Source organism: Cetorhinus maximus, chromosome 22, assembly GCF_964194155.1.
Source record: "Cetorhinus maximus chromosome 22, sCetMax3.hap1.1, whole genome shotgun sequence".
NCBI lineage: Eukaryota > Metazoa > Chordata > Chondrichthyes > Lamniformes > Cetorhinidae > Cetorhinus > Cetorhinus maximus.
In genome coordinates, this window is record NC_135900.1 from 65814719 (window position 1) to 65827494 (window position 12776).

At 39.4% G+C, this 12776-nt stretch overlaps 1 protein-coding gene across 11 annotated transcripts in view; it reads left to right on the top strand.

The window, feature by feature from the left end:
• Nucleotides 1-12776, top strand: part of yaf2 (YY1 associated factor 2) — a 207923-nt gene that overhangs the window by 16178 nt on the left and 178969 nt on the right. For 7 of the 11 annotated variants that reach the window (XM_078568463.1, XM_078568464.1, XM_078568459.1 and 4 more), the window contains one exon: nucleotides 6212-6253. The exons of the other annotated variants lie outside the window; for them this stretch is intronic. In XM_078568463.1, coding sequence (XP_078424589.1) covers nucleotides 6212-6253 — 42 coding nt within the window. The remainder of the gene's footprint in view (nucleotides 1-6211; nucleotides 6254-12776) is intronic. 11 annotated transcript variants of the gene reach the window in all.

Genomic DNA, 12776 nt, shown 5'->3' on the forward strand with positions numbered 1-12776 from the left:
AGATTTCAGCAAACGCTTGGTATTGGATGATTTTTACCCAATGAATCTTGTTTAAAAGTAGGCCTGTCAAACCCAACTATTAATAACGACCAACTTTTAGTTGTAAGACCGTTTCTGCTGATTTACCATCAGGAAACTGGAACCTCCAAGGCATCGTGACTTGCTTTTATAATACTTGTCTACATTATAACTTCACTGTATAGGGTACCTCATTTGAATCTGCACTTGGGAAGAAATAGGTGGGTTGGAGGTAATGGGGATGTGGTTCATACATAATGCCAGCAAAGGAACTATTTCAAGAGACTTTTATTACAAGTTGTGAGTGCATCCGTATTACAGTATGAATCAGTGTACCCAACAGTGTAAAAGCTAATGGGAGAAAAACCCTATAACTGCTGCCTTGTGAACTGTTAAATTTTGCATTTTAATTTTGAAAACTTCTCCATGCTGAAGTAAACTGTCAGTTTGATTAAGTCTGCGTTTTATATAGTAATTACTTCACTCTCATTGAAAAGTCTGTTTTAATGCTTAATTCTTATGGCATTAAGCACTTTATTTTTACTGTCTGCAGTAATTGCAGCTCTGACCTTAGATTTCACATACAGATAGCTACTAAACCAATTTGAGCAGATTTGGCCAGAGGCTGTCTTTGTAAATACTATGAGGTCCTCTTTTAACAACCTGTGGTAAAATTTTGCATGGTTTTCATTTTACACTTAATGCATTAATTGAAGATCAGAAGTAAATCTTACCAGTTTTAAGAATTCCTCCAAAATAAACCCCTGTAAAAAGACAACTGGTAGTATTGCACTTGCTAGTTATTTGCAATATAAAAACCTACCTAGAAAAAAAGGATGTAATTATTAGTAAATGGGGACTGATTATTTTAGCTTTATTGCTGAAAGTAATAACCATTGGTTGTAGCCCTCTGCATTACAGAAGGTGTGAACAGAGGGGAGGTTAAATGAAGAATGTGGGACATTGAGCTGTTTAAAATAGCTCTTCACAGGGAGTGCACGTGCGCATGTTCCCTCTTGGCTACTCTCTTGTGGAGATCCATGTTCAAATCCAGTTGGCAATGCTGAGATACGAGTCTCTTTCTTCTGGCCATAACACCCTAAGTTAATAAGGTTTAGGGAATCTCAACCTGGATGTCAGTGGGTATGAGTCCATAGCATCAAGCACCAAGCAACCTGCAATTCAGCACTAAGATAACTTAAGATAGTTTGGAGAGACCTAAATGATAGTTTGTGTGGGGTTTGGAGTTATTGCATTAAAGTCAGCAGGGTATGGTGATGGTTCATTTATATTTGTAGCTAATATTCATAGTTTGAAGCTAAGTAAGAAATACATGAAGGAAGGAAGAAAATTCAGACCATTATGCTTCTTTCTTCCACTGAACACATACAAACAGCACCTACCTAACATATTTGGTAACCTAATAGAAAGTTCTGCAGAAACACTCTTATTCCTAAAATTAATGAACCTCCATATCTGCACTATTCAACCTTGTCCTCCTCCCTTCCAAGGCAACAGATCTTTTTGGTGCTTGCATATCTAGCATGTAGAAGCTGTTGAGGGAAATCTTTCTCAAATGATCAAATGTATAGGATGCACATCTAAAATTCTCATCCTTGTGTTAAAATGCCTCCATTGTGCCTCTCCTCCTTATCTCTGTAATGCCCTCCCGGCCTACAACCCACTGAGTAATCTGTATTCTTCCAATTCTACCCTCTTGTTTATCCCTGATTATAGTCAGCTCACCATTAGCAGCTTTTCCTTAGTATGGCTCTGAAATTAACTCCCTGAACCTGCTGTATCTCCTTTAAGATGTTCTTTAAAAGCTTATCTTTTTGACCAAACTTTTGGAAACCTGTTATAAAATCTCATGAGCCTCGGTCACATTGCTGTAAAATTTTGTTTGATAATGCTCTTGTGAAGTGCTTTGGGGTATTTTACTATGTTGAATGTAAATTATTGTTTTTGGTACATTGAATTGCATGTTGTCTCAAATAAATAAACCTGATAGGCCAAAATGGATTTATTTTGTTCTTTTTGCTCTTTATTAGCCTCAAATATTGCTTATTAATACAATATTCAGAAGATTTTTTTTTCTCTCTGCAGTAATGCAATATTTTCTATTTCTTCCACAAAGCTCCATGATGGGCCTCTTTGATATGCAGTTCCAATTTATGCATGTCACGGGTTCCTTTGTTCTGATCAAGGCAAATGTTTCAAGATGAGTAAACTATTAACGTAAAATCAAGCCAAAACACCCTTTTAAGTTGTTTAAAAAAAAGTATCTCTTGCTTATTTCATATGTAATTTAAAAATGAGCATTCGTGCTGCTCTTGGACCCAGGGTAGGAGTTGGTGCACTAAGTCCCTATTCCCAGCCCATTTGTGATCTTTGTCTTGAGATGTATGATGGAAACCTTATGCTTTCTCCCCTCTCTAATACAGAACCCTCAACCAAAGGCTGTTGTACATCTAGCAGATAGTGGGCACTAGTAAATGAGAAATGTCGAGAAATGTTCTCCTACCTTGTTAGAGAGAGAATGGGGTGCCCAGGGACTGGGGAAGAAAAGACACAAGCAGATTGGAAATTGTTTCAAACTTGAAGTATAACGTGATGGTTCTCCTTGTGATGTTCAGTTGGTTTGTTATTTTTTTGTTCTCTTGCAACTCGTTCTGCTCCCCCTCCTTTCCTGACATTATTCATTCATGGGTTGTAGGCATTCCTTGTTCAGGGGGCACTTAAGAGTCAACCATGTTGCAGTGGGTCTGGAGTCGCATGTAGGCCAGACCAGGTAAGGACAGGGGATCCTTCCCTAAAGGGGATCAGACTTTAAATTTTCAAATTTTACCATTTGCCATGGTACAGAAAAAGACATTGGGCTATGGTTCTACAGGTATTTCAACTAAATGACCATTATTCATGTGCATGTCTTAACTGTGAATGACAGATTACCAGACACTGACAGATTATCTCATTGCAGTAGGGAGTGAAATTGGAGCGAAGTCTGACCATCTTTTAATACAATTGTGCATTTTATAGTAAGTGTCAGTAGATAACAATAAAGAGCAGGCACACTAGTTGATCTTTGTCCTTCCTAACCCTTAAAACTGAGGCTAAATTAAGCACGCTGTTCCTCTAGTTGAGATCAGCTAACTCAACATTGGCCAGAGATTGAATCTGGGACTTTGCTGATCACTGGACTGAGTCACTGACTCACTGGATAAGGTTGCTGAGCAACCAGAACCATTTTTTGAAATCTGTCAACTTTGGCAACATGTTCTTGTATTGCTAATTGTTTCTCAATGCTGCGATATTAGGCATAACTTTGTACACCACTTCCCAAAGACCATTATTTTTTAGTTATTTATTTTGTTTTCCATTTGAGGACCCAAGTGTATTATTGCTGCACGAAATAATTTAGGCCTCTTTGTTTATAGGTTTCTTCATCACCATTAAGGTAACGTACCCAATAATAGAGATTTTTTTTTAAACTGGAGTCTTGATTTTTTTTTAGATTTTAATGCTTCTTGCAAAATATTTCTGCCCATTTAATTCCCTCTTTCTCAGGTGGTGTTTCCTCCTTGCTGAGGAACCCATTTCCACATGTTTCAGTTGACCTCGGGTATGTTATTGAAAAGACCATTATTCATGTCTGATCCTTGACTGTGAATATCAGCAAGGTATTCCTGTGATTGGGAGGCAAGATCAGAGCTGTGTGTGATGTTATAGTGAATTGACATCCATACTCAACTGCACATCTGGCAGAAATTGTTGCAAGTAACAAGGAGATTTCCTGAGACCATCCATCTCAACCTCGACTGTAGATGGAACGTGGGCCCTTCCTGGTTAGTTTGCCTCTGTTATTAGCTGGGTAAATTTGCTGAGCCACCAACAGTAATTATTTGTTTTTATATAGTAACTTTAATGTAGAAAAAATATCCTATTATACTTCACAGGGAAAATGAAACAGACTATGTTGGGATAATGAGAGATGACCTAAGACTTGACCAGCAAAGTGGGGTTTTTTTCAGAAAAATGTTAGAGATAAGGAGAGAATTAGAGTGTCTAGGGATGGAGTATCAGAGCACAGGACTGAGATGTTTTAAAGTTGTGCCATCGCTGGCAGAGCAGAGGGCATAGAAGCCCAGAGTCAGAAGCTGTTAGGGTTTAGAAAGGGGTGCAAGACTGGAGAGGATTACAGAGAGATGGGATGAAGTGAGACTGTGGAAGGATTGAAAGATAAGTGCAAAGATTTAAAATTGGTTCATGAGGATCATGGAATTTGTTTAAGTCAGGGAGTACAAGCTTGTCTGGATAAGTGAGACTTGGTGAGAGTCTGGAAGGACGTGGCTCATTGCCAGACAAGTTGGAATTTAATCTTCAACTCTCATATCGGTTCTCTTTTTTTTACCCCAGCTATAGAGTACTACGTACGTTTTCATTGTGATTGATTGCTGAGCTGTCTTGTTTCAATGTAAAAAAAATATCTGGTTGAATGATTTAAGAGTTCTTGTAAAACCATAGTTCAGTCCTTAATTTTGTTTATCTAAACTTCACACTTGGTAACTTCAGTTGTCTTGTCACATCAGTAGGTCAAAGGATAGACATAGTTTTCCTGTAATAGTCATAAATTATAATCATTGATAGTTAGTGGTTATATGTCCCTCATAATCTACATAAGTCAGCAGTTGCTATAAAGTGCTGAAGATATGGCTGCTAAAACCTTCCAAGACCAGGTTACCAATTTGTGCTAAGTTAGTGATCTCAGTGGTAGTGACAGTAGGCATAATTTATTTAATGATTCTTGCTGGGCATGTAATTTGGTAACAGTTCCAGTCTGAGCTCACACCTAATAGATGGTCACTTGGCTGAACTATTGAAGGCCAATTAGTGTCTGTGGAACTCAGCCCATGTATGAGTCGCTGCCTTCAAGAGGGGAGAGGAGAACGTTGGTAAATAGATAATGAATATGGCATTAACCTTATCCTGGAGGATTGCAATAATATAGAATACAATTAATTATAGTACCATCGCAGTACCATTTCATACTTTGTACCACTTTTCTGTTACTTTGACTAAATATTTAATCTGAAATGGCTCCTGTATGAGCAAATTTAGGAAATGCCTTTAAATAAACATTATTTTGTCGGTAATACAAAAGCAAAATACTGTGGATGGTGGAAATCGGAAATAAAAGCAGAAAATGCTGGAAACACTCAGAAGGTTAGACAGCATCTATGGAGATAAATCAGAGTTAACCTTTCAGGTCCGTGATGAATTGGGTGATGAAGGGTCACAGGCCTGAAACATTAACTCTGATTTCTCTCCACAAATGTTCCAACATTTTCTGTTTCTATTTTATGTTGGCCATTATTTTGCTTTCTTTTTTTATTCATTCATGGGATGTGGGTGACGCTGGCTAGGCCAGCATTTATTGCCCATTCCTAATTGCTCTTGAGATTGCTTATTGAAAATAATACCACTTTAAGCTAGAAAGCTCACATCCTATCGCTGTTTAATAAAAGCAAGAAAATACTGCCAATCGCTGTGATTGACTAAATTTACAGAAGCATGTGGCCATTTTTAAATAAATTTCAAAGTTTGATCGGCATTACCTTTAATTTTGCTTACACTTTTGAAAGCTTGAATTGCTTGTCCCCAGCTGAGACTCTACAGCCTGATTACGGTTTGGATGGTTAAGAAGCATTTGCTTGTATTCGGAGTACACAATTCAACCCTGTTGGTCATGGATCTTGTGTATGAGAGAAAAGGTTGGATTCAAAAGCTGTATACCTGTGCTCTTTTGCTTAGTGTTAAAGTAAATGTGCTTTCTCCCATCATCTTTGCTCAGAAAGGACAGGCCTAAAACAGGGCAGTAGATACTCAATACAGTTTGATTTATTTTTCATTCTAACTTTGTAAAAATGAACAATTTACCTTTTTGACGAAGTGGCTTTGCTTCTGCTTGGCACCTATGGTGGTCAACTTGATGACACAACTATTCTTCCTGTGATCTACAGGTACAACAATTTTTTGAGCTTTCAAGAAGCCCAATTCCCACTTGTCTTGTTGATGAGAGCTTTTCATATTTTTGTTTGTATTTTTCCTAGTGCATGCATTTTCTCCCCTATCCTTTCTGCTTTTATATACTGTATATATGTATTCTCTTTCTATTCTTATTTCTTTGCTGCAGACCGTGCTATGGCAGGACAGCAAAACAATCAGGATGTCAAAGGTAAGTCATGGCAATGGATCTTTTTGATGCAACTTGCCCCACATATCTTGGATCCTTTCATGCCATTAGCTGGCTTTATTCACATTGATCAGTTGGTTGGACATATTTTGATTTAACAATGACATCTATACTGTCTCTAATTTAAAGCAACATAACTTTCATTAGTTCTACATAAAGGTCTGCATAAGGGCCACATTTAACAAATATGAATCAGGCCGTAGTTGAAGAAGCCCAGCTATGTTGTACAACTGTATAGTTGACCTGTAACTGGTCAAGTAATAAATGTCATATTATACATGCTGTTCATTTGATACAAGATTTTGTTTAGAATGTTTATATTGTGAATCCAGAAAATCAAGTTGTCTTGTCAACTGATTAAACATTTGACCTAACGTAAATCCTGCAGGCTTAGCTGCGTATACTTAACCACTAACAAACGCTATAAGTAGTGGCAGTTCAGTGCAGTTTGTTACAGCAACAGTGATAGTGTATGCCAAATACTTAAAATGCTTTCACTATGAAGCTTATAAATGTTTGAAACTTATACTTCAGTTTAAAATTTGAATGCTGCTAAATTAAAAATTAAACCACATTTTGAACAATTATCGTTGACTTTGATGAATTTACTTATAAATATAATTAACTAGACCACATGTGATCTGTGATTTAGCCCAGGGAAACATCAGGGCCCACTATAGCTTTAAGTAGATGAACAGCTACCTTTACTAGCTATGGACTTTTTTTTATTAAAAACAAACTTTAACACCTCTCTGTTTAATTCTGTTTTTCAATTCATCTTTCATACCTCCTCATAGCCAGTATACCTGTGAATGCTGGCAATTTGGGTGGGAGATAAATGGGGAGGAACTGTTACTTATAATGTAGAGTTATGCTTAACTATAAAGTTACATCAGAAGTTTGGATCGCTACCATTATTGGGTCAGTTTCCTTATGCTACTGAGCGTTGTAAAATTTATTGGTAGAGCTGGATTGCTGAAGCTTTATTCATATTCAAACAAAAGTGGCAGTTGAAGCTAGTGGTGACTAAAGGTATTTGTTCCTCGAAAAAGAGCTTTTAACTTGCTAAATTAGCCAACAAGTTCCATCTTAGAATTAGTCTTATGACAAGATGATACAAGAAAAGCTGGCGCTGAATTTTTAAGTCCTGTGGTGCGGTGTTTATGTTACTAGACTAGTAATCCAGAGCTGGACTAATAATCCATAAAATGAGTGTTCAGGTTCCACCGTAGCAGTTTGAGAATATGAATTTAATTTTGAAAGTCTGCAACCAAAAATCTGTTACATTCCCCAACACTTAGACCATCCATGTTTATCATTGACAACCACTTTTATCAGGCAAATAGTGCTAGCCATTTTTCATTACCACATGAATTAATTACAAAGGCACTGTTTATAATATATGATGAATGCCGGTTATTCTGCACAATTCAATAAGTACTTATTTAAAAAGCTTTGCTGATTTCAGTCAAAGTTGAATCTTCAAGCAGTTTCGGCAGCTGTACACACGTCATTATATTAAAGTTTTCTCAGTGCTGAGATTTTGTATGCAGCTGCTAACAGGTAGGGAGAGTCTATTGCTAAATAGAGATTACCTGTGTTCTTGAATAATGCGTTGGCTGTTTAAATTTTTGATTTTACCGTTCATCACGTATTTCAGTCAAATTGCATTAACACCAACTTGCGCACTGTAAACAGTGGAGAAAGTACCATAAAAGTGACAATGAAGTTGTTGGATTGTTGCTGCTTGGGATTTTAGGGAAGAGAACCTGTTGTCTTACCTGATATGGTAGATACTCTACTTCCACATCAATTTGGTTGACACTTAACTTCCCTCTGATGTGACACAGCAAGCCATTCGGTTGTATTGGGTGGACAGTAAGGGCTGAATTTTCGTTCCTGAGTCAGGTGTACAGAGTTGGGAAAATTTCCGAATCCCCAAACCCGTCTCAGGAGAAACTCCCTCAACCAGGCACATTTTCGTGTTCGGTGGGGGGGTGGGGGTGGCGATGTTGGGGGTAAGGGTGTTAACTGAAGTTGGGTCCACCATCCCCTGGAAACCGTGCGGAGGCAGCCACGGGCTGGTTAAAAGGCCTGCTTCAGTGCTCTGTAACTTCTTCCCAGTTGCATTAAAAAGAGTAAAACGAAAAACAGCCCTCTAGCCCTCAACTGTTACACTCCCTCATCCCCCACACACCCCCCATGCCCCATCCATGCCAACTCATACTCTCATGGCCTCCCATACCCTCTATGCCAACCTATGGCCCTCTACACACCCCCATGGCTCCTTATTCCCTCCATGCCAACCCATAATCCCCTCGCCTGACCATGGTTCTTTATAGCCCCTATGCCAACTTAATGCCAACCCATGACCCCCACCCATCAGCCTTTATCTGGCACCCTCCCTGCCAAATCACCCAGTATCCACCATGGGCATACCTCAGGAGCCATGCTGAGATGAAATAAAATAAAGTTCTAAGCATGTATTACAAACTTCATATTTAAAAAACACACTCATTGATAAAAAATCTTTCAATACATTTAAATCCGTTCAAGCACTTAATCTCTTGCAAAAACAAGGAAAGAAAAATTCCAAAGTGAGGACCCACCATCTGTGGTTAATTAAAAAATTTAAAGGTAGTATCAAACTTAAAGAAAAAGCATATAATAGTGCAAAGATGGGTGACAGAAAGCAGGAAACTACAGGCCAGTTAGCTTAACATCTGTCATAGTCAAAATGTTAAAAGCTATATAATATGTGATAGCACTGCACTTAGAAAAATTCAAGGCAATCAGGCAGAGCCAACACGTTTTGTGAGAAGGAAATCATGTTTAATCAATTTATTGGAGTTCTTTGAAGAAGTAACATGTGCAGTGGATAAAGGGGAACCAGTGAACGTAACGTACTTAGATTTCCAGAAGGATTTGATAAGGTGCCACATCAAAGGTTATTGCGGAAAACAAAGCTCATGGTGTAGGGGGTAACATATTAGCATGAATTGAAGATTGGCTGGCTAACAAAGTGGGCATAAATGGGTCATTTTCTGGTTGGCAAGATTTAATGAGTGGTGTGCCACAGAGATCAGTGCTGGGACCTCAACTTTACAATTTATATGAATGACATGGATGAAGGGACTGAAGATGTGTATGGATGACACAAAGGCAGGTAGGAAAGTAAGTTATGAAAAGGACATGAGTTTATAAAGGCATATAGATAGGTTAAGTGAGTGGGCAAAGATCTGGCAAATGGAATATAATGTGGGAAAATGTGAAATTGTTAATTTTGGCAGGAAGAATAAAGGAGAAGCATAGTATCTAAATGATGAGAGATTGCAGAGCTCTGAGATGCAGAGGGATCTGGATGCTCAAGTGCATGAATCACAAAAGGTTAGTATGCAGGTACAGCAAGTAATTAGGAAAGCTGTTAGGATATCATTTAATGGGGGTCGGGGGGAATTGAATACAAAAGTAGGGAGGTTGTGCTTCAGTTATACAGGCCATTGGAGAGACCACATCTGGGGTTCTATGTACAGTATTGGTCTCCTTATTTAAGGAAGGAGGTAAATGCATTGGGAGCAGTTCAGAGAAGGTTACTAGACTAATACCTGAAAAGAGCGGGTTGCCTTATGAGCAAAGGTTGGACAGGCTTGCTTGTATCCATTGGAGTTCGAAGAGAAGGAGACAACTTGATTGTAACTTGTAAGTTTCTGAAGGGTCTTGATAGGATGTATGTGGAAAGGATATTTCCTCTTAAAGAGGGGTTACTCTTTAAAAATAAGGGGTTGCCCATTTAATACGAAGATGAGGAGAATTTTTTTTCTGAGAGTTGTGAGGCTTTAGAACTCTTCCTCAAAGGGTGGTGGAAGCAGAGCCTCTGAATATTTTTAATGCAGAGCCAGATAGATTCTTGATAAGTAATGGGGTGAAGGATTATAGAGGGTAGGTGGGAATGTGAAGTTGAGGTTGCAATCAGATCAGCCATGATCTTATTGAATGGCAGAGCAGGCTCGAGGGACTGAGTGGCCTACTCCTGCTCCTAATTCATATGTTTGTATTTGTATTCATCACCTCACATCAAAGACAACTCATCCTTTCATAACCACTTGGAGTTGTCAATCAAGCTGTGGACTTACAGGCCTCCCACAATAGGTTATTGAAGCAGGCAAGCTTCATAATGAATAATTACGTCAATAAACATCTTTTGAATTTGCAAGCTCTGATTTTTTTTCAACTGTAGGCTGTTTTTGTTTTTCAAAATTTAAAGAGCAGGGGGTTTAAACAACTTGACAGTTCCACAGACCTTATCAACCTTTTATGCACATTCATGTCTACAGCCACTCCTCGACTCTTCGATGTTTGAGTTATGATGAACGGCACTTATGACGTTTATAAATTGGTGGCCTGTTTTGACTTTCCTGTGTCGGTTTCGACTTTACAATGCCATGCCAGCAAACATGTTCACAAATGCGCATCGATGTTCTGCGCTGCCCATCTCCCTAACTCAAGGCACTCAGTTGCTGTTCTGACACCATTAATACAGTACTGTACTATATTTCTATATGTATTTTTAGCTTTTGTGATTTTTTTAATGCCAATAAGATTACTATTTACAACATAAATATGCTAATGTAGCTATATTACTTGTCTCTAATTGATTTTGTACTAACTTCTGGGTTATTTTGGTGAAAATAAGGTATGGGGCCTTGGTTCAGGAACCAATCCCCCATTTATAACATTGTTCTTATGTGAAAATCGGTTCCGAGTTATGATGTTTCGACTTAAGATACGGTTTTCAGGAGCCAATTGTGCCATAATTCCAAGGACTGCCTCTACTCTTAACAGTCCTCAAGGACCTCTCCAAAAGGGTACCTGGATCTCTGTAAAGAACTCTTGTTCTTTTCCTTTTCCTCAGATGTCTAAAGCCATGAGTTGTGCTTCAGAAACCTGAGTGACGAAAATTTCTTCTGAATCAAGGGAGCTGCATTTTTAAATGTGCTGCTGCCTCAGTGAGCCGCAGATGTGTGAAATACCTCCTGCTCCCGTTTCTGCACGCCTGAGAAAATGGCAGGTGCTGGGTTTGGGGGCGGGACTTCTGGAATGAGGGCTCCAGTGCCATTTTGACTAAGGCCCTTCCAGCTCTGAAAAGTTGGACCTAATCATCAGCCTTGACAGTGGCACCCACAACCCAAGAATTGTTTATTTTTTTAAATCCCAAGATTAATTATTAGAAAGTTAAATTGACAGTTCACTTTTTACTAAGTTCTGGATTGAAAAGATAAGAAACTGCAAATGGTCAGAATCTTAAATGAGGACAGAGAAGGCTGAAAATGACGAGCAGCCCAGCATAACCCCCACTCTACCATTACCATCAAGCTGGGGGATCAACCTGGTACAATGAAGAGTGCAGGAGGGCATGCCAGGAGCAGCACCAGGCGTACCTAAAAATGAGGTGTCAACCTGGTGAAGATACATTGAAGGACGACTTACTTGCCAACCAACGTAAGCAGCATGGGATGGACAGAGCTAAGCAACCCCACAACCAACAGATTAGATGCTGTCAGACCTGCTGAGTTTTTCAAGCATTTGCTGTTTTTAGATCAGATCTAAGCTCTGCAGACCTGCCACATCCTGTTGTGAATGGTGGTGGATGATTAAACAACTAACTGGAGGAGGCTTCACAAATATCCCCATCCTCGATATGGGGGAACCGATCACATCAGTGCAAAAGGTGAGTCTGAAGCACATGCAACCACCTTCAACCAGAAGCACCAAGTGGATGATCTATCTCTGCCTCCTCCTGTGGTCCCCAGAACATGGATGTCGGTCTTCAGCCAATTTGATTGACTGATGTCAGGAAACAGTGGAAAACATTAGATACTGCAAAGGCTATGGGCACTGACAACATTCCAGCAAGAGTACTAAAGACATGTGCTCCAGAACTAGCTGCACCCCTAGTCAAGCAGTTCCAGGACAGCTACAACACTGGCATCCACCTGGCAATGTGGAAGATTGCCCAGGTATTTCCTGTCCACAAAAAGCAGAAAAATCCAACCTGGCCAATTACCACCCCATCAGCTTACTCTTGATCATCAAGTTAATGAAGGGTGTCACCAACAATGATATCAAGTGGCACATACTCAGCAATAACCTGCTCACTGATGCTCATTGGGCTCTGCCAGGACCACTCCACTCCAAACCTCATTATAACCTTGGTCCAAATATGGAGAAAAGAGCTGAGCTCCAGAGGTGAGGTGAGAGTGACTGCCCTTGACATTAAGGCAGCATTTAACTGAGTGTGGAATCAAGGAGCCCTAGCAAAACTGGAGTCAATGGGAATGAGAGGGGAAAACTTTCCTCTGGTTGGAGTCATAGCTAGCACAAAGGAAGATGGTTACGTTGCTGGAGGTCAGTTGTCTCAGTCCCAGGACATCGCTCCAGGGGTTGCTCAGGGTAGTGTCCTAGGCCCAACCATCATCAGATGCTTTATCAATGACCATCCCTCCAT